General features: G+C 40.1%; 2 protein-coding genes across 6 annotated transcripts in view; both read left to right on the forward strand.

The window, feature by feature from the left end:
• Positions 1-15,307, forward strand: part of TDP2 (tyrosyl-DNA phosphodiesterase 2) — an 18,252-nt gene extending 2,945 nt beyond the window's left edge. The window contains exons 3-7 of the mRNA XM_032247605.1: positions 5,531-5,704; positions 7,002-7,093; positions 10,105-10,223; positions 11,820-11,990; positions 14,232-15,307. Coding sequence (XP_032103496.1) covers positions 5,531-5,704; positions 7,002-7,093; positions 10,105-10,223; positions 11,820-11,990; positions 14,232-14,513 — 838 coding nt within the window. The 3' untranslated portion in view covers positions 14,514-15,307. The remainder of the gene's footprint in view (positions 1-5,530; positions 5,705-7,001; positions 7,094-10,104; positions 10,224-11,819; positions 11,991-14,231) is intronic.
• Positions 15,308-18,791: 3,484 nt separating this feature from the next.
• KIAA0319 (KIAA0319 ortholog) overlaps positions 18,792-24,361 on the forward strand; it is a 104,170-nt gene continuing 98,600 nt past the window's right edge. For 2 of the 5 annotated variants that reach the window (XM_032247615.1, XM_032247619.1), the window contains exon 1: positions 18,792-19,347. The gene's annotated coding sequence lies outside the window, so the exon portion shown is untranslated. The remainder of the gene's footprint in view (positions 19,348-24,361) is intronic. The other 3 variants (XM_032247616.1, XM_032247617.1, XM_032247618.1) reach the window with 3 other exon arrangements.

Here is a 24,361-nt window from a genome sequence, read left to right on the forward strand (position 1 = left end):
GCAACCTCCGCTTCCTGGGTTCAAGAGATTCCCCTGCCTCAGCCTCCCAGTTAGCTGGGATTACAGGCGCCTGCCACCACGTCCAGCAAATTTTTGCATTTTTTGTAGAGATGGGCTTTCACCATGTTGGCCAGGCTCGTCTCAAACTCTGACCTCAGGTGATTCGCCCACCTCAGGCTCCCAAAGTGCTGGGATTGCAGGCAAGAGCCACCACAACTGGCCAACTATGCTGAATCTTAGCTGCATATTGGAATTATCTGGGGAAATTAAAAAACCCAGAGATTCTAATTTAATGAGTCTGGAGTGTTTTGCTTTTCTTTCTCTTTTTTTTTTTTTTTTTGCTGTGCAGTGATTCTAATGCAAGGCCAGCATTGATAGCCCATGTCCCAGAGCCGTGTTAGGCAGAGTGTGGACCCCTCTGGACCAGCAGCATGCCACTCCTTGAGAGTTTGTTAGGCATGCAGAATCTTAGGCCTCACCCAGACCTACTGAATCAGAGCCAAAATGCAAAGGTTCTAAGTCCACCTGTGCTATTTAGTAACTGTGTAACTTTTCTCTATTTCAGTTTCTTTCTTTTTTTTTTTTTTTTTTTTTTTGTTATCCTTTTTGCATTTGTTGCCCTGGCTGGAGTGCAATGGGGCGATCTTGGCTCACCGCAACCTCTGCCTCCCGGGTTCAAGCGATTCTCCTGCCTCAGCCTCCTGAGTAGGTAGGATTACAGGCATGTGTCACCACGCCTGGCTAATTTTGTATTTTTAGTAGGGATGGGGTTTCACCATGTTGGTCAGGCTGGTCTCAAACTCCTCACCTCAGGTGATCCACCCGCCTTGGCCTCCCAAAGTGCTGGGATTACAGGCTCAAGCCACTGCGCCCGGCCCTCCTTCAGTTTCTTTATCTGCGCAGCCCCTTCCTCATGCAGTTGTTGTAAAGATTAAGTGAGCTAATAGGTGTAATACACTTGGAATTGTGCCTGGCATATGGATCCCAGTAAGTATAAGCTATGATTAATAATTAATGACACCATCATGCTCTCCCCATGCATCACCCATGACAGTCCACCCATTGAGGAAAGTAAGGGTTATGTTTACAGTTTTATGAGGTAGATTGAGTTGTAGTTGGGCATCTTTAAACTTGGGGAAAAAAGTGTGCATGCTGGATAGGTAAGGGGCCTAATGTGTTGAAGGAACACCTGGCCTTTGATAATATATATATATATATATTTAAATGCAATTACGAAATAGAAGATTTGACAGAAGTAAAGCGCTAACAGTCTTTCCTTTCTGGTTTTAATGCTTTCAATAAAAAGGAAATAACATCTTTGATTAGGCATGGAATCATTTGGCTTTTTCTGGTGGTAAGACATTGAAAAAAGTTTCATTGTTTAATAAGAGAACTTTTGGGCAGGGTGAAATTCACAAAAGAAAGTTTTGCACTTAAAGGGTGTTTTTGATGCTCTTGAAGGTTATTTTTATGTAAAAGGAAGACAGTTCAAAATACTTTATGCGGCCGGGCACGGTGGCTCAAGCCTGTAATCCCAGCACTTTGGGAAGCCCAGGCGGGTGGATCCCGAGGTCAAGAGATCGAGACCATCATGGTCAACACGGTGAAACCCTGTCTCTACTAAAAAAATACAAAAAATTAGCTGGGCATGGTGGCGCGTGCCTGTAATCCCGGCTTCTCGGTAGGCTGAGGCAGGAGAATTGCCTGAACCCAGGAGGCGGAGGTTGCTGTGAGCCGAGATCGCGCCATTGCACTCCAGCCTGGGTAATGAGCGAAATTCCATCCCCCCCCCCAAAAAAAAGTACTTTATGCTTCAAAATTGGCATTAAGTTCATAAGGCACCCAGATCGTGGCCTGTAAATACCATTTTTCACTAAAAGGAGCAAGGGCTTTTTAGAAATAACTGATTTCATAGAATGGAAGGGGCTGAATGTAAAAATAAAGAAGTTAAAAAGAAATGACTGATTCCAGAGCAGGAGTGAAAAAAGCACAAGATGAGCCTATCGTATCTGTGGTATTAGAAAGTAAGCAGGTGCCCAGAAAATGTTGACCTGCCAGAAGGGCACACCACCTAGTTTAAAAGCTGCCTACCCTCATTTGCCATCAAATCTGATGTAATCCAATAACAGAATACTTGGTAGGAATGGAATACAATCCATAAAAGGAAAAAAGAACCCATGCTGTTATAAATACAGTTGTTCAAGAGAAAAGGGAATATTTTTCCTTGCAGGAAAACTCCAACAATTAAATGTAGAAGGTGTGAAGAATTAGAAAAATCTTCATTTGGGAATTGCCATGTTGATCATTATTTCAGGCAGGTATCATCAACAGGCAATAAAACTAGTAGGCAAGTTCAGTGAACCACAGCATATTTATATAATCACAAAGTACTTTCCCACAAAATACTTTGGTGGGGAAAATCGTAACTTTGTGGTGGAGAAATCTGGTTAACAACACTTTAATCAAGTGATCAAAGCTAACTTCGCCAGGAATGGGACAGCTCCATATCAGATACTTGATATGATGCATGGAGGAGGACCTACTATCACTTCTGTGACATTCCTGCCAAAAAATGCACAACCTGAATCAATAAGAACACATAAACCCAAACTGAAGGACATTCTGTAAAATAAATGGCCTGTACTCTTCAACAATGTCAGAGTCATGAGAGACAAAGCCTAAAGAACTTTTCTGAATTAAAGAGAATTAAAAGAGACATGCCATCTAACTGTAACGTGATCCTGGATTAGGACACTAGTAGCACAATTGGCAAGAGCTGACTAGGTCTTTAAATTAGATAATATTAAATGTAGTTGCAGGAGGCAATAAGGAGAAAAAAGTAAAAAATACATATCAGTGATAATCTTCCGACTTGATTATACTAGAATATACAGATATGTACCACATCTCAGTTGTCAACAGACTGCACAAATGAAGATGATCCCTTTAGATCGTATTACTGTATTTTTGCTCCACCTTTTCTATATTAGGTATTTTAAAATACACAAAGAGTTACTGTTACAGTTGCCTACAGCATTCAGTGTAGTAGCAGCTGCACAGGTTTGTAGCATAGGCGCAATAGGCTCGACCATATAGCCTGTGTAGGAGGCTGTACCATCTAGGTTTGTGTAAATTCTATGATGTTTGCACAATAATGAAATCACCTAATGACACACTTCTTCAAATGTGATACATGTCTCTAAGTATGTCTTCGTGTTTAGGAAATAACACAAAAATATTTAAACATGGTTCAGAATAAAAAGAATAAAGCAGGTAAATGTTAAGTGAAATGTTAACATTGGAGGCTGGGTGCAGTGGCTCACACCTGTAATCCCAGCACTTTGGGAGGCCGAGGCGGGTCACCAGGTCAAGAGATCAAGACCATCCTGGCCAACATGGTGAAACCCCATCTCTAAAGATAAATAAGTAAATAAATAAAATTTTTTAAAAATGTTAACATTAGAAGGAATCTGGGTGTATGGTATATGGGAATTTTTTGTTTTTAAACTAAATAAAAAATTGTTTTTGTAGTGCTAAAAGTGAAATTACTTCAAAATAGAAAAGTTAAAATGTTGGCATTAAAATTATAAATTCAAACACCTATTTAAATTTTTTTTTTTTTTTTTTGAGACAGAATCTTGCTCTTGTTGCCCAGGCTGGACGGTGGCACAATCTTGGCTCACTGCAACTTCCACCTCCCGGGTTTAAGCAATTCTTCTGCCTCAGCCTCCTTGAGTACCTGGTATTACAGGCGTGCACTACCATGTCTGGCTAATTTTTGTATTTTTGGTAGAGGCAGGGTTTCACCATGTGGGTCAGGCTGGTCTCGAACTCCTGACCTCGTGATCTGCCCATCTTGGCCTCCCAAAAGTTTTGAAATTACGGGTGTGAGCCACTGCACCCTACCTATTTTTAAAATGTATGAATAGTTTATAAATGCTTAGTAGTCACCTTTTAATACTGTTTATCCACTCATATGTCTGGGGCATTGGTTGGGGCAGCAATTGGTGGATGGTGGAGTCAGGACTATGGACTGAAGCACATGCCTTTGTCCTCTCCAGCGTGGCAATCTCAGGGTGGTTGGACTTTTTACGTGGCAGTTCCAGGGTTCCTGGAGGGAGTGTTCCAAAAGGCTTGAATGGAAGTGGCCGGTTATCTTAAGGCCTAGCCTCAAAAGTCCGGAATATACTTTCCCTGCATTAAGAAAGCGGCTAAGGCCCAGATTCAAAGGGGAGGGGTAGCAAAGAATATGCAGTTGTTATTTATCTGCCACAAGGAGATCTTATTTAAAATATGATTTTAAATTATTTCAAAAAGATTTAGAAGTCTTACGTTTCTGAGTCTAATTTGAGACCATAGTTTTATACAGTTATTTTAGTGACACATGTCATTGAAGGATATTGAGTTGCCTGTGACTGCCTAAGGGAGCAAACATTTGGACAGTGCAATAAGAATCTACGAACCCAAAAGTATCTGAGACAGGTCTATTTATAAGTTTATTTTTATAAGTTAAATTTTCAATTTAGAAAGTTTATTTTTCCAAGGTTAAGGATGCCCCTGTGACACACCCTCAGGAGGTGCTGACTGCCTGCTGGATGTGTGCCCAAGGTAGTTGGGCACAGCTTGTCAATGCCCTGACACACCAAGGGTTGCAGCAGAAAAAAAATTTATTTGAAAGCTGCCAAACCAAGAGACCAAGTTCTCCTTGAGAAGTTTGGAGCTTGAGACTTTAAAGGGTTTGGAGTGGACCAAGGTGTGAGGATTGTTGGTTGGTCAGAGTGCAGCGATGAAGTCATAGGATCTGGAGATGAATTCTCATGCTGATTCTGTTCCTCTGGAGGTGTCTTCAAACTGGCTGGTGTCAGCTTTCTGCTGGAATTCAGGGTCTGAAAAACATCCTAAGCAATTCTTTTTTTTTTTTTTTTTTTTTTTTTTTGAGATGCAGTTTTGTTCTTGTTGCCTAGGCTGGAGTGCTGTGGCACGATCTTGGCTCACTACAACCTCCACGTCCCAGGTTCAAGCGATTCTCCTGCCTCAGCCCCCCGAGTAGCTGGGATTACAGGCATGCACCACCATGCCCAGCTAATACTGTATTTTAAGTGGAGATGGGGTTTCGCCATGTGGGACAGGCTGGTTTCGAACTCCTGACCTTAGGTGATCCACGCACCTCGGCCCCCCAAAGTGCTGGGATTACAGGCGTGAGCCACCACGCCCAGCCCATCTTAAGCAATTCTTAAACAAAAGCCTTATGATTCTGATGTCAGAGATCCTACCCCTAGGAACCATGAGGATGCAAGTCGTCAGTATGTAGTGCTATAGGATCAAAGTGCTATGAAAGTTAAGTGAGATTAATGCTGAATTATATTTTTATCTGGAACCTGGCATGTAATTCTTGTTAACCCTGTGAGGACAGTGTCACTTTTAGGGCTCTGTTAAAATTTGTCTGTAAAATGAGGGCTACAAATATAAAATAATTCATAATCAGTTTATAGATTATTTGCAAAGCTGTGTTTTATTCCTATCTTGCCAGTGTTGACCTAACCAATGAAGAAACAACTGATTCCACCAGTTCTAAAATCAGCCCATCTGAAGATACTCAGCAAGAAAATGGCAGCGTGTTCTCTTTCATTACCTGGAATATTGATGGATTAGATCTAAACAATCTGGCAGAGAGGGCTCGAGGGGTGTGTTCATATTTAGTTTTGTAAGTATTATCACTTCTCTTTAATAGTAATGTGTCTTACATATATACAAAGTAACAGTTCAAGTTTATGAGCTTTAGAATTAAACCTAAATTCTGCCTGGCATGGTGGCTCAGCCTGTAATCAGCACTTTGGGAGGCCAATGTGGGTGGATGACAAGGTCAGGAGATAAATTCTATCCTGGCCAACATGGTGAAACCCCGTCTCTACTAAAAAAAATAGAAAAATTAGCCAGGCATGGTGGCACACACCTATAATCCCAGCCACTCGGGAGGCTAAGGCAGGAGAATTGCCTGAACCTGGAAGGTGGAAATTGCAGTGACTCGAGATCCTTCCACACTACACTCTAGCCTGGTGACACAGCAAGACTCCACCTCAAAAAAAAAAAAAAAAAAAAAAAAACCTAAGTTCAATGTCCAGCTCTGGGAAGAAATATCTGAAAGAATTGAGGTGATTGCCTCTGAGAGAGCAGTATTGCAGGCTGCAGCAAAGAGGGAACACTCATTTTTGTTAGAAGCCTTTTAGTACCATTTTCTTCTTTAACTGTGTTTATAATTACTGTGAAATTAAAACTAGGAAAAAGATTCTATTTGTGCCCCCATACTGACTCTGTGACCTTGGGCAAATCACTTAAGTTCTCTGGTGGTCAGTTTTCTTCATTGTGGATAATAGCTGCTTCAAGAAGATTGAAAGAAACGTCGAAAGCATCTATTAGTGTGTAGGACCGTTGCAGTCTCTCAATATAGTGGTTTCTATTGTCAGTTATTCTAGTTTTTAAAAATAAGTTTCTTATAGTATTACATTAATAGCACACGGCTGGGTGCAGTGGCTCACCTCTGTGATCCCAGCGCTTTGGGAGGCCGAGGCAGGCGAATCACGAGGTTAAGCAATTGAAACCATCCTGGCCAGCATTGTAAAACCCCGTCTCTACTAAAAATACAAAAAAAAAAAATACGTTGGGTGTGGTGGCGTGTGCCTGTAGTCCCAGATACTCGGGAGGCTGAGGCAGGAGAATCACTTGAACCCGGGAGACGGAGGTTGCAATGAGCTGAAATTGCGCCACTGCCCTCCTGCCTGGGTGACAGAGTGAGACTCCATCTCAAAAAAAAAAAAAAAAAAAGAAAAAGCACAGATCTTTCTCATTTCATAATTTTCAAAGATCAGCATAAACACTCAATATTAGGTACCCTTGAGGATAATAGTTTTTTGTTTTTGGTATGTTGTGGAATTTCCTTCATTTAGGTAGCTGAAATGAAATGGTATACTTGGTATTTGTCATAAATTGATGTTTTTCATTAGGTACAGCCCAGATGTGGTCTTTCTACAGGAAGTTATTCCCCCATATTGTAGCTACCTAAAGAAGAGAGCAAAAAATTATGAGATTATTACAGGTAACAATTTTTGTTGTTTAACTTTTCTTTGAAAAACAAATTAGTGGAAGATAAATCAAAGTTAGTCTATTGGAACATAGAGAAGAAAAAGCACAAATAAATAAGTTTGAGAAAACTAAGCAAGGCACAGGATACTACAAGAAGTATAGGAGAATATTGCATACAACTTAATGTTAATAAGTGTGAAAAGGTGGTTGAAATGGATGATTTCTCAGGAAAATATAAATTACTAAAATTTGAGAAACAATACTTTTGGTGAAAATCACTTGTTAAAAGTTTTAAGTGGGATAATTACATTGTGGTTATGCTTTTTCAAAAAATCTTTATTTTATAATTCATTTTGTTGTTCTTTTTGACTTTTTTTGCCTTGAGTAATTTAGTCTTTAAATTTTCCATCTATTTTGTTTTGCTAAATATATTTAAAATACTACTTTGGCCACATCTCAAGATTTTCATATACAGTCTTTCCTTGGTATCCTCAGGGGATTGGTTCTAGGGTTCCTCAGTGGATACCAAAATTCACACATACTCAGGTTCCTCAGTCTGCCCTGCAGAACCCACCTGTGTGAAAAGTGAGCACTCCGTATCTGCAGGTTTCGTGTCTGGGAAGACTGTGTTTTCAACCCACATTTGGTTGTGGATGCAGAACCCCCAGATACAGAGGACCAACTGTATTTATTGAGAAAATATCTGTATAAAGGACCCTTGAAGTTCAACCCTGTGGGGGTCAACTGTGTAGTGTTTTCTCTGACTTTCATTTTTACATAGTATGTGATTTTTAATTTAACTTTTAATTTCATTTTTAATTTTGACTCCTTAATCGAGAATTGCTAAGGAGAGGCTTCTCAGTCTGTGTGTGTCTCTCTTTATGAAACTTTTCTGTATTCTCTTGGGGATTCTTTTAGGATTTCTGATTTCCATGCTTCTTTTTGATTTACTTACTAATTTTATTGGAACACCTTCTCTTATTTACTTTCTAAGAAGTGGTGCATGGTTAGTGAAGTTTTTGAATCCCAGCATAGCAGAAAATGCCTGTGTTGTAGCGTTGTATAGTAGAAAATGCCTGTGTTGTAGCGTTGTAGTTCTTGATAGTTTGACTGAAGATAGATATCTGGGTAAATAGATGTTTTCCTTCAGAATTCTAAGGCATTCTTCGGTGTCTTCTAGTTTCCATTATTGATGATGGATGATAAGGCTGATGCCATTCTAATTCTTAATCTTTTCTTTTTCCCTGCTCTGTGGAAGCTTTGAGGGTCTTGTTTTTAACCCTCATGTTCTTTGGGTCTTTTAAAAATTTATTGTGCTGAATGCTTGGTGGGAACTTTAAATCTGGATATGTGGAATACCTTAGTTGTGGAAAACCTTAGTTGTGGAAAATCCTTTTCTCTCTCCTTCCATCCCAACCTTCCCCTCGCCTCTCCTTTCATTTTTTTTATTTCTCTTTCCTTTTCTCCCTCTCTCTTCTTCCCTCCTTTAAAATTTTTTTACTCTTCCCCTTTTTCTGAACTCCCTCTGTTAAACGGTGGACCTCCTGGGTTGATCCTTGAATTTTCTCAACTTTCTCTTATTTTCCTATCTCAATTGACTGTGTGTTCTACTTTCTTGGCAAGTATCTTGACGTATAGATATCACTATTTTAATTTTCTAGGCATCCTATTCACTGAATATCTTTTTTATGGCCATACTTTTCTTGGTTTATGGATACATTATCTTTTTTGTTAGTTTTTCATTTGTTTTAGGTTCTAATCTCTTTACCTGCATTATTTTTATTTTCTTCTTTGATTTTGATTATGTTATGTCATGTCAGTATCCATTATGTCATGTTAGACCTGTTCCTTACATATGTAGGGATCCTTGGCTTTTGGTTCACATTTAAACACCAGACACTAAAATGTTGATTACAGCTTAGTATGCCTGAGCCAGGCTAAGTAGTACCTTATTGGAGATGGGTAAGGGATTAATTGTGGAGCAAACTGCTTATTTATTTGAGGGGAGACCCACTATTGTCAGTGTGTTGGTATATACAGGCCTTTAATCTGAGGCCAGTTTGTTTTTCCAAAAAAGAATTATTTAACTTTCTGCCTTCTGGGCTTTGGGGCTGGAGTGGTGTGCTTGTTTTGCCTACCTTCGGGAAGCAGGCCAGGGGAAGGAAACTAAGTAGGCACACTTTACTTAATCCTATGCAGCTCATTCCCCTATTAGCGCTGCGTTAACACACATGCCCCTCCCTGTGCCTGGTGACTCTGGAGCCTCTAAAATTTGGTTTCTCTGTAAAACTGTAGTTTCCTGTTAATAGAGGGGCAGTCACTTAGCTTTGAGGAGTTGAGGAAACCTGGGAGTTTTTTTACCCCATATCCAGACCTTGCACTGGCCCTCCTCTTCTTAGCTCAGCACCTTACCTTTTGTGGTACCTTTATGTTCAATACTAAGTGTTTCCAGATTGCGGTGGAGCAGATCTGCTTGCTTTGGTTCTCTGCTACAGTCACTCAAGTGGTTTCCCTCTGTTTTGATAAACCAGTTACCATGTCTCCATCTGTTTTCTGAAAAATTATTGGAAGCTTTCAATCATGGCACCTCTGATTCTATTTTCTGTTCTTGTAGGTTTAAATCTTTGTATATTTTTATCCATTTACTCTAATTTTTCTGGAACTTCTCGTATGAGAAGTAGTAATTGGATATCAGTCGGCCACAGTTTGTCTCATCTATTCCATGTCTTTCAGAAATTCCTCAAGTTTTCTCATCTGATACTGGCAGCATTAATTATTTTTTGGCACTTGTGTGCCTTTATTTTTTAAATTTCTTCTAAGCTTTTAGTTAAAATTTGGGAGGGAGGAGGTAGACTTGTTTGGCCATGATGAACTATTTTGAAATAATAGTTTACTTCGAAAATTTAGATCCATGTAAATGTCTGTTACCCGTTTGTTATGAAAATCTTCAATAGGCAAACTTGTGGTAAACTGAAAATACCCTTGACCTTCTCAGGCTAAATTCTTACCCACAAACATTTGTAGGTCATGAAGAAGGATATTTCACAGCTATAATGTTGAAGAAATCAAGAGTGAAATTAAAAAGCCAAGAGATTATTCCTTTTCCAAGTACCAGCATGATGAGAAACCTTTTGTGTGTGCATGTGAGTAACTTTTAAAAATTGAGTGTCTTATAAAAAAAAGGAATAGACTTTTTCATAGTTTTGTGGTGTTATTTTTAAAACCATTGCCTGTAGAGAAAAATTTGCTCCATATATGTAGATTCTTTTAGTCTTAAAAACTTTCTAAAGTTAAGTTTTTACATAAATTTTAAATGCAAATAGACTTAGAATTATCAACCTGTTGTTTTCTTAACAATATTTGAGAGTTTGGGCTGGGCGCAGTGGCTCACACCTGTAATCTCAGCACTGTGGGAGGCCGAGGAGGGTGGATCACGAGGTCAGGAGTTCAAGACCAGCCTAGCCAATATGGTGAACCCCGTCTCTACTAAAAAATACAAAAATTAGCTGGGAGTAATGGCACACTGTCGTCCCAGCCACTCGGGAGGCTGAGGCAGAAGAATCACTTGAACCTGGGAGGTGGAGGTTGCAGTAAGCCAAGATCACGCCACTGCACTCCGGCCTGGGTGATAAGAGAGAGACTCCGTCCCAAAAGCAAAAAAAAAAAAAAAAAAAAAAAAAAAGACTCTGTCACACACACAAAAAAAAGAATATTTGAGAGTTTGCTAACATTCCACATTCGCTTCCTAAAGTAATGTTTTCACTTTCTACTCTGTACATGCTACTATATTGTATTCTATGAGACTTAAAAAATGAAAAATAGATCTTGCTGTCATATAGTTTATAGATTAGTAAGGGAGAGTGTATATATAGTAACTAAAACATAGGAAAGGCATAAATGATGTGTGGAAGTTTAGAGAAAGGAGAGATGACTTTTAGCCAGATTGTTTAGTGAGGGTTTTATAGAGGTGATGGTATTTGAATTGAACCCTGAAAAATATGTGAACATAGACATTAAGAAGAGTCCAGGTAGAGAAACCACCATTGGCAAACTTTTGCAGGTTGCGAGAGGTGTACATGTACGAGTATGAGTGAACATTCTATTCATTTGGGTGTAGGGGCCATGGAGAGGGAAGTGTGACAGGTTGAGAAGTAGGCTCCAGATTATAGAAGAGCATGAATGACCAGTATGAAAGAAATAGACTTGATTCTGCAGGCACTTAGTATAATGACAGATTGTACGTTGTTCATGTCTTAATTGCAAATGGTAAATTCATTCAATTAACTGACTTTTGGAATACCTGTATGCCAGCCAGGCCCTTAATAATACAGCAATAAATAAGAATCATCTCTGCTTTGCAAATGAGTTACGGCTTTGTAGGAGGGAAATAATTATCCTTTTAATTTAGTCTAAGGGGCTTTAAAATAGTCTGTTCAGCATGCAGTAGGTGTATTGAGGAGGGAGCCATGGGGGACCCTGGGAAAAGGCCCGGGACACTGGGGAGAGGTTCACAGTGGAGGTGACATTTGGGGGTAGGTTGTACTTGCTGAATAGTCTTCTTTTGGGGCAGAGTTAGTACTTTAATATTTCTTTTGATCCAGAGGGATAGACACAGTGATGATTACACAGTTTCAGTTAGTAAATATATACCAGTTGGTAGATCAGTCTGCTGATTTTGTTATCAAAGGTCAGTATTAATAGCAGACAATTTTAATAACTAGTTATTTGTCCTGTTGCAGGTGAATGTGTCAGGAAATGAGCTTTGTCTTATGACATCCCATTTGGAGAGCACCAAAGGGCATGCTAAGGAACGAATGAATCAGTTAAAAATCGTTTTAAAGAAAATGCAAGAGGCTCCAGAGTCAGCAACAGTTATATTCGCAGGAGATACAAACCTAAGGGATCAAGAGGTGAGTACAAATTCAATTCCATGTCTGAGGACAGATGATTGCTATGGAAACTAACTTAGCTTCCTTTGACTAAAGCTGTTAAAACTAGGACCTTTAGTCACCCAAAATGTCTTAAGTGACCCTGCAATTCAGCAAATACTTGTTTAGCTTATGCTGTATGCCTAGAGGTAGAAGGGGCTCTTTTTGGAGACAAATAAGAATGTGCATGAGAAATAGACAACGCAAAACAATACACACACACATACACACACACACAGGATTAGAAAGAAGGAGAAAATGATTTTAGAAGAGTTTAGAAAAAGTTCTTTGCAGTATTCCTAGTTGCAAGATAAGAATAAAATAAAGGTTTGACCATGATGATTATCCATAACTCTCTTTCTTATGAGGTTTCCTTTTCTTTCTTGGCATATTAGCCTTTTTTACACACTTTTCCTGCCACCACCATGCCCAGATCTCCAGGTCTGAAACGAAGTCTTTTTCTCTCTGCCTATAGTTAAGTTGAGACACAGTGGAATTTTTCAGGACCTTAAAAAATTAAACGTAGAATTACTGTGTGATACATCAATTGCACTTCTAGGTGTATGTACCCAAAAGAAGTGAAAGCAGGTATTTGAACAGATATTTGTGTACCCATGCATGTTCACAGCAATGTTCTTCACAATAGCTAAAAGGTGGGAGCAGCCCAAGAATCACCGATAGATGAATAAACAAACTGCTGTATGCATGCAGTGAAATATTATTCAGACTTAAAAAGGAAGAAACTTTGACACATGCTACAATATGGTGAATCTTTTTTTTTTTTAGACGGAATCTCCCTCTGTTGTCAGGCTGGAGTGCAGTGGCGCGATCCTGGCTCACTGCAACTTCCGTTTTCTGGTTTCAAGCAGTTCTCCTGCCTCAGCCTCCTGAGTAGCTGGGACTACAGGCACGCACCACCACGCCCGGCTAACTTTTTGTACTTTTAGTAGAGACGGGGTTTCATCATGTTGGCCAGGATGGTCTCAATCTCTTGACCTCGTGATCCACCCACCTCAGCCTCCCAAAGTGCTGGGATTACAGGTGTGAGCCAACGCACCCGGCCATGGGTGAATCTTAAAGACATTGTGCTGAGTGAATGAAGGCAGTCCAAAAAGGAAGAGATATTATGTGATTCCTCTTATATGAATATCCAAAACTGGTCAAATTTATAGAGACAGAAATTAGGATGGTGTCTGCCAGGGACTAGGGAATACGGGAATGGTGAATTAGTGTTTAATGGATACATAGTTTCAATTGGGGAAGATGAAAAGGTTCTGGAGATGGAGGATGGTCGTGGTTGCGTAAGTATGTAAATGTACTTAATGCTACATCACTGTACACTTAAAAATTGTTAAAATGACTAGGCATGGTGGCTCACACCTGTAATCCCAGCACTTTAGGAGGCCGAGGTGATTGAGGCCAGGAGTTTGAGACTAGCCTGGCCAACACGGTGAAACCCCATCCCTACGAAAAATATAGAAATTAGCCAGCCATGGTGGCACATGCCTGTAATCCCAGCTCAGCAGGAGGCTGAAGCACTAGAATTGCTTGAACCTGGGAGGCAGAAGCTCTAGTGAACTGAGATTGCACCACTGAACTCCAACCTGGGCAATAGAGTGAGAATCCATCTCAAAAAAAATTTTTTTTTTTTTTTTTCTAAAACAATAAATCTTATATTGTATATATGTTACTATACACATTTAAAAAAAAAATCCTGGAGTGTGAATGAGTGAACAGAGAATTAATATTATTAATAAACTTCCAATAAAACTGAAGGCAGTTGACATTATCAAATCATATAAATGCTCTACCTCTAAAGTTGTAGACTGAAGCGGAGTGGCAGTTTTACCTTCTTTTTACTTAACTTCAGTTTTTAAAAACAGGTAACAGCAGTAACAGGCCATGTATGTTCAGGCTTCTAAGTTTTATCTGACACCCAAAGTTAGGAAGCTGCTTATAGCAGAAGAGAAGGGGCAAATTCCAAACCTCTCTGGCCTCTCTGGCTGTGTTGATATTTTTATATTACCTTCTTACTACTATGCAGCATAATAATTTTTGTAATGTATCTAGTTATTTTGCATTTGTGCATTAATAATTTCTGAGATTCTGGTTTGAATATTGCACTCAGACACGGTATAGCAAATAATAGCAAAAACACCTTTTTTTGGATTTTTTTTTTAGGTAGTGGGGAAAAGGTTATATATATTGTAATTTTCTTTTCAGGTTACCAGATGTGGTGGTTTACCCAACAACATCGTGGATGTCTGGGAGTTTTTGGGCAAACCTAAACATTGCCAGTATACATGGGATACACAAATGAACTCTAATCTTGGAATAACTGCTGCTTGTAAGCTTCGTTTTGATCGAATATTTTTCAGAGCAGCAGCAGAAGAGGGACACATTATTCCCCAAAGTCTGGACCTTCTTGGATTGGAAAAACTGGACTGTGGTAGATTTCCTAGTGATCACTGGGGTCTTCTGTGCAACCTAGATATAATATTGTAAAATGCTTTTCAAATGTGATTTTTGCAGATACAATTCCACCTTCTGGAAAGGTAGGTTTAATGTGGAGGAAATAATGTACTAGATCATTGTCTCAGAACAACCAACTATGATTTGTGTTTGTGTTTTCGGAATTCAACATTAAAGATTAATGTTTATTTAAATGAATGCATTCCTGCATTCAGGATGTAAGGCCATTTAATAAAGAAGAGCACAGAGCCTATCAGAGTTTTTAACAGTGCTTGTAGCTGCCAGCTGGATTCCAAACAGGGACCACATTGTCTCTGGGCTAATGTTGATATTTTTCCATCCAGGCACTGAAATCGTTAATATTTAAAATTCTTCAAAAGAAAACATAAGATATTATTGAGTTCTTGGGACTGGATCCTTTATTTCATAAGTTTGATTAATCTTAAATGAAAGCTATGATTATCTGCAGTTAAGTAGATGACAGCAATTCTACATCAGACATGATTTTTGTTAGCTAACTACATAATTGGCAAGCTGTAATTGAAACCTATGGCTTAAAATTCCTTAATACTTTCTGATTCATGTTTTTAGTCGTGTTGCCAACGGAGGCAAAGTTAGGGTTGATGATGGTTAAAGTCAGTTCAATAGCACCATGGAACATTTTTCTAACAGAAAAATAAATGCATAAAGAGATATAGCCTTTTAGTGTGGCTAATTGTAAAATGGAAATGTTTTACAGGAAGTAAATGCAAATTAATTTTAAATGTGCTTTAAAGGAAAATATTTTCCCCACAAGAGAAATTTAAATAAAGAATTTTATTTGTTTATAATTTGGTTTAGTATGTTTTTGTGTCCACGATGAGATTAAATTTTTTACCTGCTAATTGCTTCTGGTTCTTCCTCTTTGTAGCTGCTTCTTCCTCTTTGTGTGGAAGAAAACAGACTTCCCTTTTCTTCTCATTCCACCAAGAATTATACAGGAAGCAATGTATCTGCTTCCTGTGTATGAAAAAAAGAAAGCAAGGGAGAATAAATAGATGTAACAGAACCTTATTTATATCAGGAGTGCCGAAATTTAAACACCTAAAAAAGGATATTTATTTAATATTCCGTTTGTAGTGACAACAAGAGTTTAAACATTAATCATAATTTTAATCATTAAAAACAAAAAATGAGAGCAGATGTTCATAGTTGAATAGCATACATCATAGAGGTAATACAATAGTTCATTTCTACGGGAAACATTGTTCTGGCATAAATTGCTTTCATTTGGAAGAGTTAACTTCAAATCACATTGCAAAAAGATGGGTGAAAGTCTAAATTCTTTTTTTTTTTTTTTGAGACAGAGTCTCACTCTTTCACTCAGGCTAGAGTGCAATGGCACACTCTCGCCTCACCACAACCTCCGCCTCTTGGGTTCAACGATTCTTCTGCCTCAGCCTCCCGAGTAGCTGTGATTACAGGCATGTGCTGCCACCACTCCCAGCCACCACGCCCAGCTAATTTTTGTTTTTTTAGTAGAGACGGGGTTTCACCATGTTGGTGAGGCTGGTCTCGAACTCCTGACCTCGTGATCCACCCGCCTCGGCCTCCCAAAGTGCTGGGATTACAGACATGAGCCACTGTGCCCAGTCAAAAGTTTAAATTCTTTAAAAAATACAATGCAGTATATTAGATTATACAAAAGATTATCAGCCGGGTGTAGTGGGTCACACTTGTAGTCCTAGCACTTTGGGAGGCCAAGGCAGGTGCATCACCTGAGGTCGGGAGTTAGAGACTAGCCTAGCCAACATGGTGAAACCCCGTCTCTACTGAAAATACAAATATTAGTCGGGAGTGATGGCAGGCACCTGGAATCCCAGCTGCTGAAGAGGCTGAGGCAGGAGAATTGCTTGAACCTGGGAGGCGGAGGTTGCAGTGAGCCGAGATCCTGCCATTGCACTCTAGCCTGTACGGGAAGAGTGGAACACCATCTCAAAAATTATTAAATAAAGGATTGTCAAATTGTTTTAAAGCTATGAAAGTATTATTTCTTTTATATAACTCACAGCATCTACATGAAATACCCTCTTGTATACTGCTTATGACAAAATCTAAAAAACATGTTATAAGTGAAGCATGTAGAAACCACTTTTAGTCTGCTTGCATGAGCAATAGTTCTCAATGCATTAACCTACTAATCTGCTGTATCTTGACTTTTTTACTTGGAACTTTTCAAAGTTTTTCCAGTGTAGTAGCTTCGCTTACCTTATCTTCCTGCTTAGTGAAATTCCAACTTAGAATCTTCCTTTTTTTTCAGTCTCAACCTCCTAGGCACAAGTGATCCTCTCACCTTAGCCTCTTGGGTAGCTGGGATTACAGGTGTGCACCACGCACCCAGCTAGTTTTTATTTTTTTATGGAGAAGATTTTGCTATGTGGCGCAGGCTGGTCTCGAACTCCTGGACTCACAAAATCCTCCTGCCTCGGCCCACAAAGTGCTGGGATTATAGGCGTAAGCCACTGCACCTGGCCTAGAATCTGGGGTTTCATTGAGGCAACACTGTCATCATGCTAAACATCATTTTTACCACTGATGTGGAATGTACTTTAATCTTGCTAAACCTCAATTTTTCCCACCTTCAAAATAAGTTTCTTGTCTTTTATTATACAAATGTCCCAACCAAAACCATAAACAGGAGCACACAAAGTAAAAAAATTATACTAAGATAAATCATTTTATCCTTACTACCTATTGCAGTGTCTGGCATATAGCAGGAGTTCAATGGATGTCCACTGAATGCTTAAAACAAGTGAAATGTAGTGAGTGGCCTCATCACAATTTCATACAACACTTTCAAACTGATATACTCGTTAAAAATGAAAACATATTCATTATAGTGTCTCTGAGGTTAAAAGATGGTATACTTAAACATTCTGAGCTAAGCCCATGTGTGTATGTGCTAAGAGTATATTTCTTTAGAGGCTAATCAGCCAAGGATCACTGGGGACAAAATCAGATTCATCGACTGGATGCATTGAGAGAGTACCTGTGGAATGCCATGTGAGCAGAGAAAGGAGGAAGTGTCTTTTGTAAGGTTTGGTTTCCTATTAGAGGATTCCAGGGAGAGTCTTGGAATCAGGGCTGGGATCCAGTTGGTTGCTGTTTCTGAGGCAGATTGAGAGAAACTGAGATTAATGAGGGATTGGGTGCTGGCGGGAAGTGAAGGGAGTTTAGCAACTGGGTATCCCCAGTTATGGATGGGAATAGTAAAGCAAAGGCAGAAAGCAGTAGTCATTCAAATAGGGAGTTGTGTCATTTTGTAGCTGCTGCATGATTTCAGAAGAAACCATACTGCCTGTTAATTTTGCTTCTGCTTCTGACTTTGTGTTTGTCCTCTTGGCCTGATTGACAGTACTACCTTTTCTGAGTCCAAGCTAATTTTCACTCTTTCAGTCCTGGACAGGTTTTTACTCTTTAAATGTGGGTTATCTTATTTAATTCCCAGAATCATCCTATGTGAATGCTATTACCTTCATTTAATAATTGTGGAAGCAGGTTTATCAAGATTATGTAACTTATAGTCTAAGACACTTTGGTAAATGGTAGTAGTCTACAAGGCGCTTATCTATCAAGTGTGTGTGACTCAGTCCTAAGCACTGCACTATACTTCATAGTAATGAGATGTGCAAAGGATGCACTGGCTTGCTTTTTTTTCTGCTCATGTTCTTATCTCTAGATACTTTTGCATCTTTATTAAAACAGTAAAAATGCAGTCTTCCACACAAGTTTTCAGTGGTTTAGATTGTCACCTTCCTCGAGATGCCAGTGTCAAACTATACTGGGCACCCAGTTAGCCTGCAAGGCTTGGAGGGGATGTGGGCCCCTCCCACCATAGGTTACCCTTCTCAGTCAGAAAGCACGTGCTCAAAATAGAAAGGTAATTACAGAATAGGGCCCAAAGAGACTCCCACTGGAAGAGTAGGACTTATGTAGCTGCGGTGACATTTCTTGAGGGACACATTCACGAAGGGTCTTTGACCCAGGCTGTGCGCCCATGGCTCTCCTGAGCCACCCTGGCTCGGGTGTTTATTTGGAGGGAGTGTTCATCCCAGACCCTTTGGGGCCACGGTGACAGGGAAGGGTTTGGCGAAGGAAAGGAGGTGTAGGCTAAGAAGGCCCCTCAGATTCCCGAAAGCCTTTTGCTTGGTACCCTGCGGGGTGGGAGTGTGTCGCCGCGGTGCGGGTCCTTAAAGCGCACGCGGGGAGCTGGGCACGGGCGGCTGACGCGCCTCCTATCCCTGGGGGCGTGTGTGCGCGTGCGCGCGCGTCGCCGTGGTAACCGTGGCGACGGAAAGGCGCTGAATCACTGGCGCGCGCTTTCCACGAGCCTGCAGAAGCTGCCGCGGACGGTGGGCGGGGATCCCCGGGGTGCCACCTGGCTCCACCTGTGCTGCCCCCGGCGGACCTGGCTGGCCTGCGTAGAGCCGCGGCGGCGGTCGCTGTTACTGCCGGAGGTGAGAGCGCAGCAGTAGCTTCATCCTGTCTTGGGCTTGGTCCAGAGTCGCTCCTCTGGGGCCAAGTCCGGGGAAAGAGAAAGCGAGGGTTTTGCTGGGGTGGAGCTGCACCTCTAACAGCAGATGCGCCCGCGAGAGTGTGAACGTGTGTGTGTGTGAGACCTGCGATGACGACGAGGAGGAACAAGTGGGACGGCGAGTGATGCTCAGAGCCAGCAGCACCAAATGGGGCGAGCGTCAGTGTCGCCAGCAGTGACCCCAGGTACAGTATCTACTTTCCAGCATGGCTGGCCGAGAAATAGGAAAGCAGGGCAGCCAGTAGGCAGGTTATACCCAATAAAAAAAGAATCGAGACACCCTGAGTTCAGAAGGTGAGTTTAAGATTCTTCTGGGCATTCATTCAGGAAAGGGCATTTTTTGATTGCTGCACGGGTTGTTTACTAGTAGGGTGGGGTCGGGGAAATTTGAGTGTCTTTTCCCAACCTCATGAATCGCATTTTTTAGAGGTGAAGAGTCGTTTTATTTAAAATTCGTTCAGAACAACTATTTATGTGATCTTTCCTATTATTTGCTAAATGCATTTGTCTCTGTTCCTGACCATAACCTGAAGCTTAAAACCTTTTTCTTCTTCACTTTGAATTCCCTCCAAGGAATGTCACAAATTAATCAGGAGGATAAATCTGAAATTTTGAGAGTTATCATCTTAAGGTCATTTATCTTAATAATATACAAGGAGGAAAAATACGATATACATACTCATGTACACTTTTATTGCCGATTTGTTAATCTGAAACATTTTTGTTTGTGGGTTAAATGTTAGTATTTTGTCCAGTGCTTGAATAGAAAAGTTGAAGAATGTTTTTGATAATAACAGAAAAAGTAAATTGTAGACAATAGCCCCCCTACACACAAGAATTTTGGAAGTAAATGTTAGTGTTCATTTCTTTGTTCCTGAAATACATGCTAACTTTCCAAATGCTTCAGTTTGTTTATTATAAGAAGACCACAATCATGGAGACTACTAATGTTAGGCCAAATGTAAACTTTTATTTTGTGCTTTTTAAAACATTATTTTTAATTCATATGAAGAAAACTGGAGATATCAATTCAGTTATAGACATAGGAGTCACAGAGAAAGCTGAATTACTCTGTAATTTGAAAAAGGGAAATGTAAACATACTACATAAGGACTCTTTAGAACTACAGGTAGAGTGTAAAATACCAAGGCAAGAACTTAATTTTTGTTCCAGAATAATGAAAATAATTCAGCCAAAATCTTTATGAATTAAAAATAGTCAAAAGAGAGCTTTGGTAATGTATTAATAGATTTACTGTTAAATTTTCTTGACCTTTTCCCACCATAGCCAACAGAGAGGAAGCATTCTCTTTAAATAAATATAGTTAAGTCCTCACTTAACGTTGTTGATAGGTTCTTGGGAACTGTGAACCTTTAAATACAACCAGTTTTATCATAGGCTAATTGATATAAACAGGAGTTAAGTTCCTACAGCATATTTCTGATCACAAAAAAATCACCAAACTTCTAAGTAAAGACCAAAACATTTCTAATATTAAACATATAAATGAATGGATCTATACATACAGTTAAGAAGGATTAATAAAAGCAAGATAATTATTCACCCAATTATTACAGTTCAAGGTCATGGGTAGCCAGAGTCTCTCTGGGCAGCTCAGGGTGGAAACCCACCCTGTCCAGGAAGCCAACCCATCACAGCGTGCACTTTCACAGACACACCCACTCACTCAGACAGGGGCTGTGTAGACATATGCACAGCTTTGGGATGTGGAGGAAACCGAAGCCCAGAGAAAACCCACGCAGGCGTGGGGAGAATGAGCAGACTCCACATAGACAGTGGCCCTGGCCAGGAATTTTTTTGTCACCAACGTTAAATGAAACTGTGTTACTGAGGGCCTGCTATATGTAGAGCCAGGCATGCCTGTTTCCAGAGCAGAGTGCCACGGACCGCCAGCTGAGAGGGTGTGGGTTGGGCGTGGCTCTGCCACTTAGTGGCTGTATCACATTCGGCAAATTCTTTAAACCCTTTAAGCCTCAGTTTCCTCACCAGTAAAACAGAGATAATAATGGGATCTACTTACCCAAATTAAATACAATAGTATGTTTAAGAGATCTTTGCTCATTGGCATGTTTTAATAGTAACGCTTCAATAAAAGTTATTTTTGAGATGTTTTCTTTTTCAGGAAATATTTTTCATACCTTAAAAATAATTTGGTACTAAAAATAGATTTAGTTTGACATGTCCAAGCTTGTTCTGATTTGTGATATCAAATCATTTAAAAATTTATACTTTTTTTGCTGCATCTTTGTAACAGCAACAATAAATATAATAATCAAAATCATAAAATCATGTCAGTTTAATATTCTGGTAATTTAATACCCCAACAAAGGAGCTTTGCTTTAGTAGGCCTGGAGTAATTGGCACGTTATTTTTCTATTTGTTTTCTAATTGTTTTATAGATTTAGAGGGTACAAGTGCAGTTTTGTTACGTGGATATATTATGTAGTGTCAAAGTCTGACCTTTTAGTGCACCCATTAACCTGAATAGTATAGGTTATTTTTCTGTTTGCCTTTAAAAATCTGTACCTTTAGACACTATTCATGTGAATTCAATAATGAGAAAATATTTTCTCATTTGTTTGTATTAACCAACAAAAATGGCTGAGCCAAATAGCATCTGATTTTGCATCATTTTGCAGTCTTTTAACAGTAGGTATTTATATTTTAAAGTCAATCTTCTTAAAGAAATGACACAGTAGGTAAAGATAATAGTGTTCAAGTTTTAGTTATTTTTTCTTCTAAATAATATTGTAGAATTATACTGCCTGCCAACTTGCTGGTCATTCTTTTCCTTAAGTTCAAAAAAGCAAAGGAGGCTGGGCACCGTGGCTCATGCCTATAATCCCAGCGCTTTGGGAGACCGAGACAGGCGGATCACCTGAGTTCAGGAGTTTGAGACCAGCCAGGCCAACGTGGTGAAACCCCATCTCTACTAAAAATACAAAAATTAGCCAGGCATGGTGGTGGCTGTCTGTAATCCCAGCTGAGGGAGGAGAATTGCTTGAACTTGGGAGGTGGAGGTTGCGGTGGGCCCAGATCCCCGCTGCACTCCAGCCTGGGCCATAGAGCGAGACTCTGTCTCAAAAAAAAAAAAAAAAAAAGCAAAGGAATATAGTAAGCATCTATTTAATTTAAGTAAAGTAGCTTGAATAAGAGGATAATTTGGGCCTAAAAATGAATTTTCAAAGTTGGGGCCATTCCATGTGTTAAGTATCAGAGTGATAAGCATGGAGGAGAAATTAACTTCAGCATCGCCACCCATAACACCCATGCATTTTAAGCATTCCAGTTGATAGGATGTTTTTTCATGTGATGGTGGGGAAGTATGAGCTGTCCCTTCCCAGGATCACAATTCTGTTATTCTAGGATTGTGAGTATGTCAGCATACCTTTCCATCTTCTATTTTCATCATTAAGATGACGTATATGATGTGTAGCTGTACTGTCTTGTAATCAATATGACAAAGTTGCCTTTGAAATTTTTTCAAAGTAACCCCTTAAAATGTCTTTCTTTCTCTTTCTCTCTTCTTTCTTTCTTTCCCTCCCTCTCTCTTTTCTTTCTTTTCCTTCCTTCCTCCCTGCCTTCCCTCCCTCCTTCCCTCCCTCCCTCCTTCCTTCCTTCCTTCTTTCCTTCCCTCCCTCCCTCCTTCCCTTCCTTCCTTCCCTCCCCCCTCTCTCCCTCCCTCCCTTCCTTCCTTCCTTTTTTTTGAGACAGAATCTTGCCCTGTCACTCAGGTTGAAGTACAGTGGCGCCATCTTGGCTCTCACTGCAGCCTCTGCCTCCCAGGCTTAAGTGATCCTCTCATCTCAGCCTCCTGGTCACTGAGACTAGAGGCACATATGACCAAGCCCAACTAATTTTTATATTTTTGTAGAGACAAGGTCCCCAAGGTCCCATGTTGCCCCAGCTGGTTTCAAACTCCTGGCCTCAAGTGATCTGCTCATCTCCGCCTTCCAAAGTGCTAGAATTACAGGCATGAGCCACCATACCACGCCTAAGAAGTCTCATTTTCAAGAAAACTGTTTTTACCATCTCTCTCAGTATATTTTGTATTTATGAAGAGGCTAACATAATTTGTTAATTTGCTGTCTTCAGCCTCTGTCTTAAACATAGGTGCCAAATGTTCAAAATTTATTGTAGTACGGGAAGGGTCTTCCCATACAGATAGGTGTTTCTGAGCACGCTAACTAGGTTAACTAGTCTTCGATGTTTCCTATCCACTGCTATTCTACAACTGCTTTTCCCAAACCTAGGGAAATTTCTGGCCTCCTTTTACTAGACTTCTTCTACCTGTTTGGCCATTTTCACTTTCTGGCAACAGGTTCATCTTTTGGTTCACAGGCGGTACCCTTTAATCTCCTTCTAGAGTTGCCTTTCTAAAGCAGTTACATGAACACATTACTCCCCTGGTTATACATCTTAAATGTTATGTCCATCGATGGATATGTGGATAAATGAAATGTGTTAAATACACACAGTGGGATGTTACTCAGCCTTAAAAGGGAGGGAAATTTTGACACATGCTCCAGCATGGATGTACCTTGAAGACATTATGCTGAATGAAATAAGCTGGACACAAACAACATTGTATGATCCTATTTATGTGAAATATTTAGTATAGTGAAATTTGTAGAAACAAGAAGAAGAGGCTGGGCGTGGTGGCTCATGCCTGTAATCCTAGCACTTTGGAAGGCCAAGGTGGGTGGATCACCTGAGGTCAGAAGTTCAAGACCAGCCTGGCCATCATGGTGAAACCCCATTAAAAAAGAAAAAAAAAGAAAAAAAAGAAGAAGAATAGGGGTTACCAGGACCTGGGAGTAGGTGGCAATGGGGTGTTACTGTTTAATGGGTATAGAGTTTCAGTTTGAGATGATGAAAAAGTTGTGGAGATACATAGTGATGATGGCTGCTACTGAATTGCATATTTAAAAATGGTTAAAACGGACCGGGCCCAGTCATGCCTGTAATTCCAGCAGTTTGGGAGTCTGAGGCGGGCAGATGACTTGAGCCCAGAAGGTGGAGACCAGCCTGGGCAACGTGGTGAAACCCGTCTCTACAAAAACACAAAATCAGCCAGGCTTGGCGCTGCATGCCTGTCATCCCAGCTGTTCGGGAGGCTGAGGTGGGAGGATCACTTGAGCCCAGGAGGTTGAGGCTGCGGTGAATCATGATTGTGCCGCTGCACTCCAGCCTGGGCAACAGAAGAAGACCCTGTCTCAAAAAAAGAAAAAGTTAAAATGGCAAATTTTATGTTATATATATCTTTTTTTTTTTTTTTTTTTTTTTT

The sequence above is a fragment of the Sapajus apella genome, unplaced genomic scaffold, assembly GCF_009761245.1.
Source record: "Sapajus apella isolate SASKATOON/1434 unplaced genomic scaffold, GSC_monkey_1.0 scaffold63, whole genome shotgun sequence".
Lineage (NCBI taxonomy): Eukaryota > Metazoa > Chordata > Mammalia > Primates > Cebidae > Sapajus > Sapajus apella.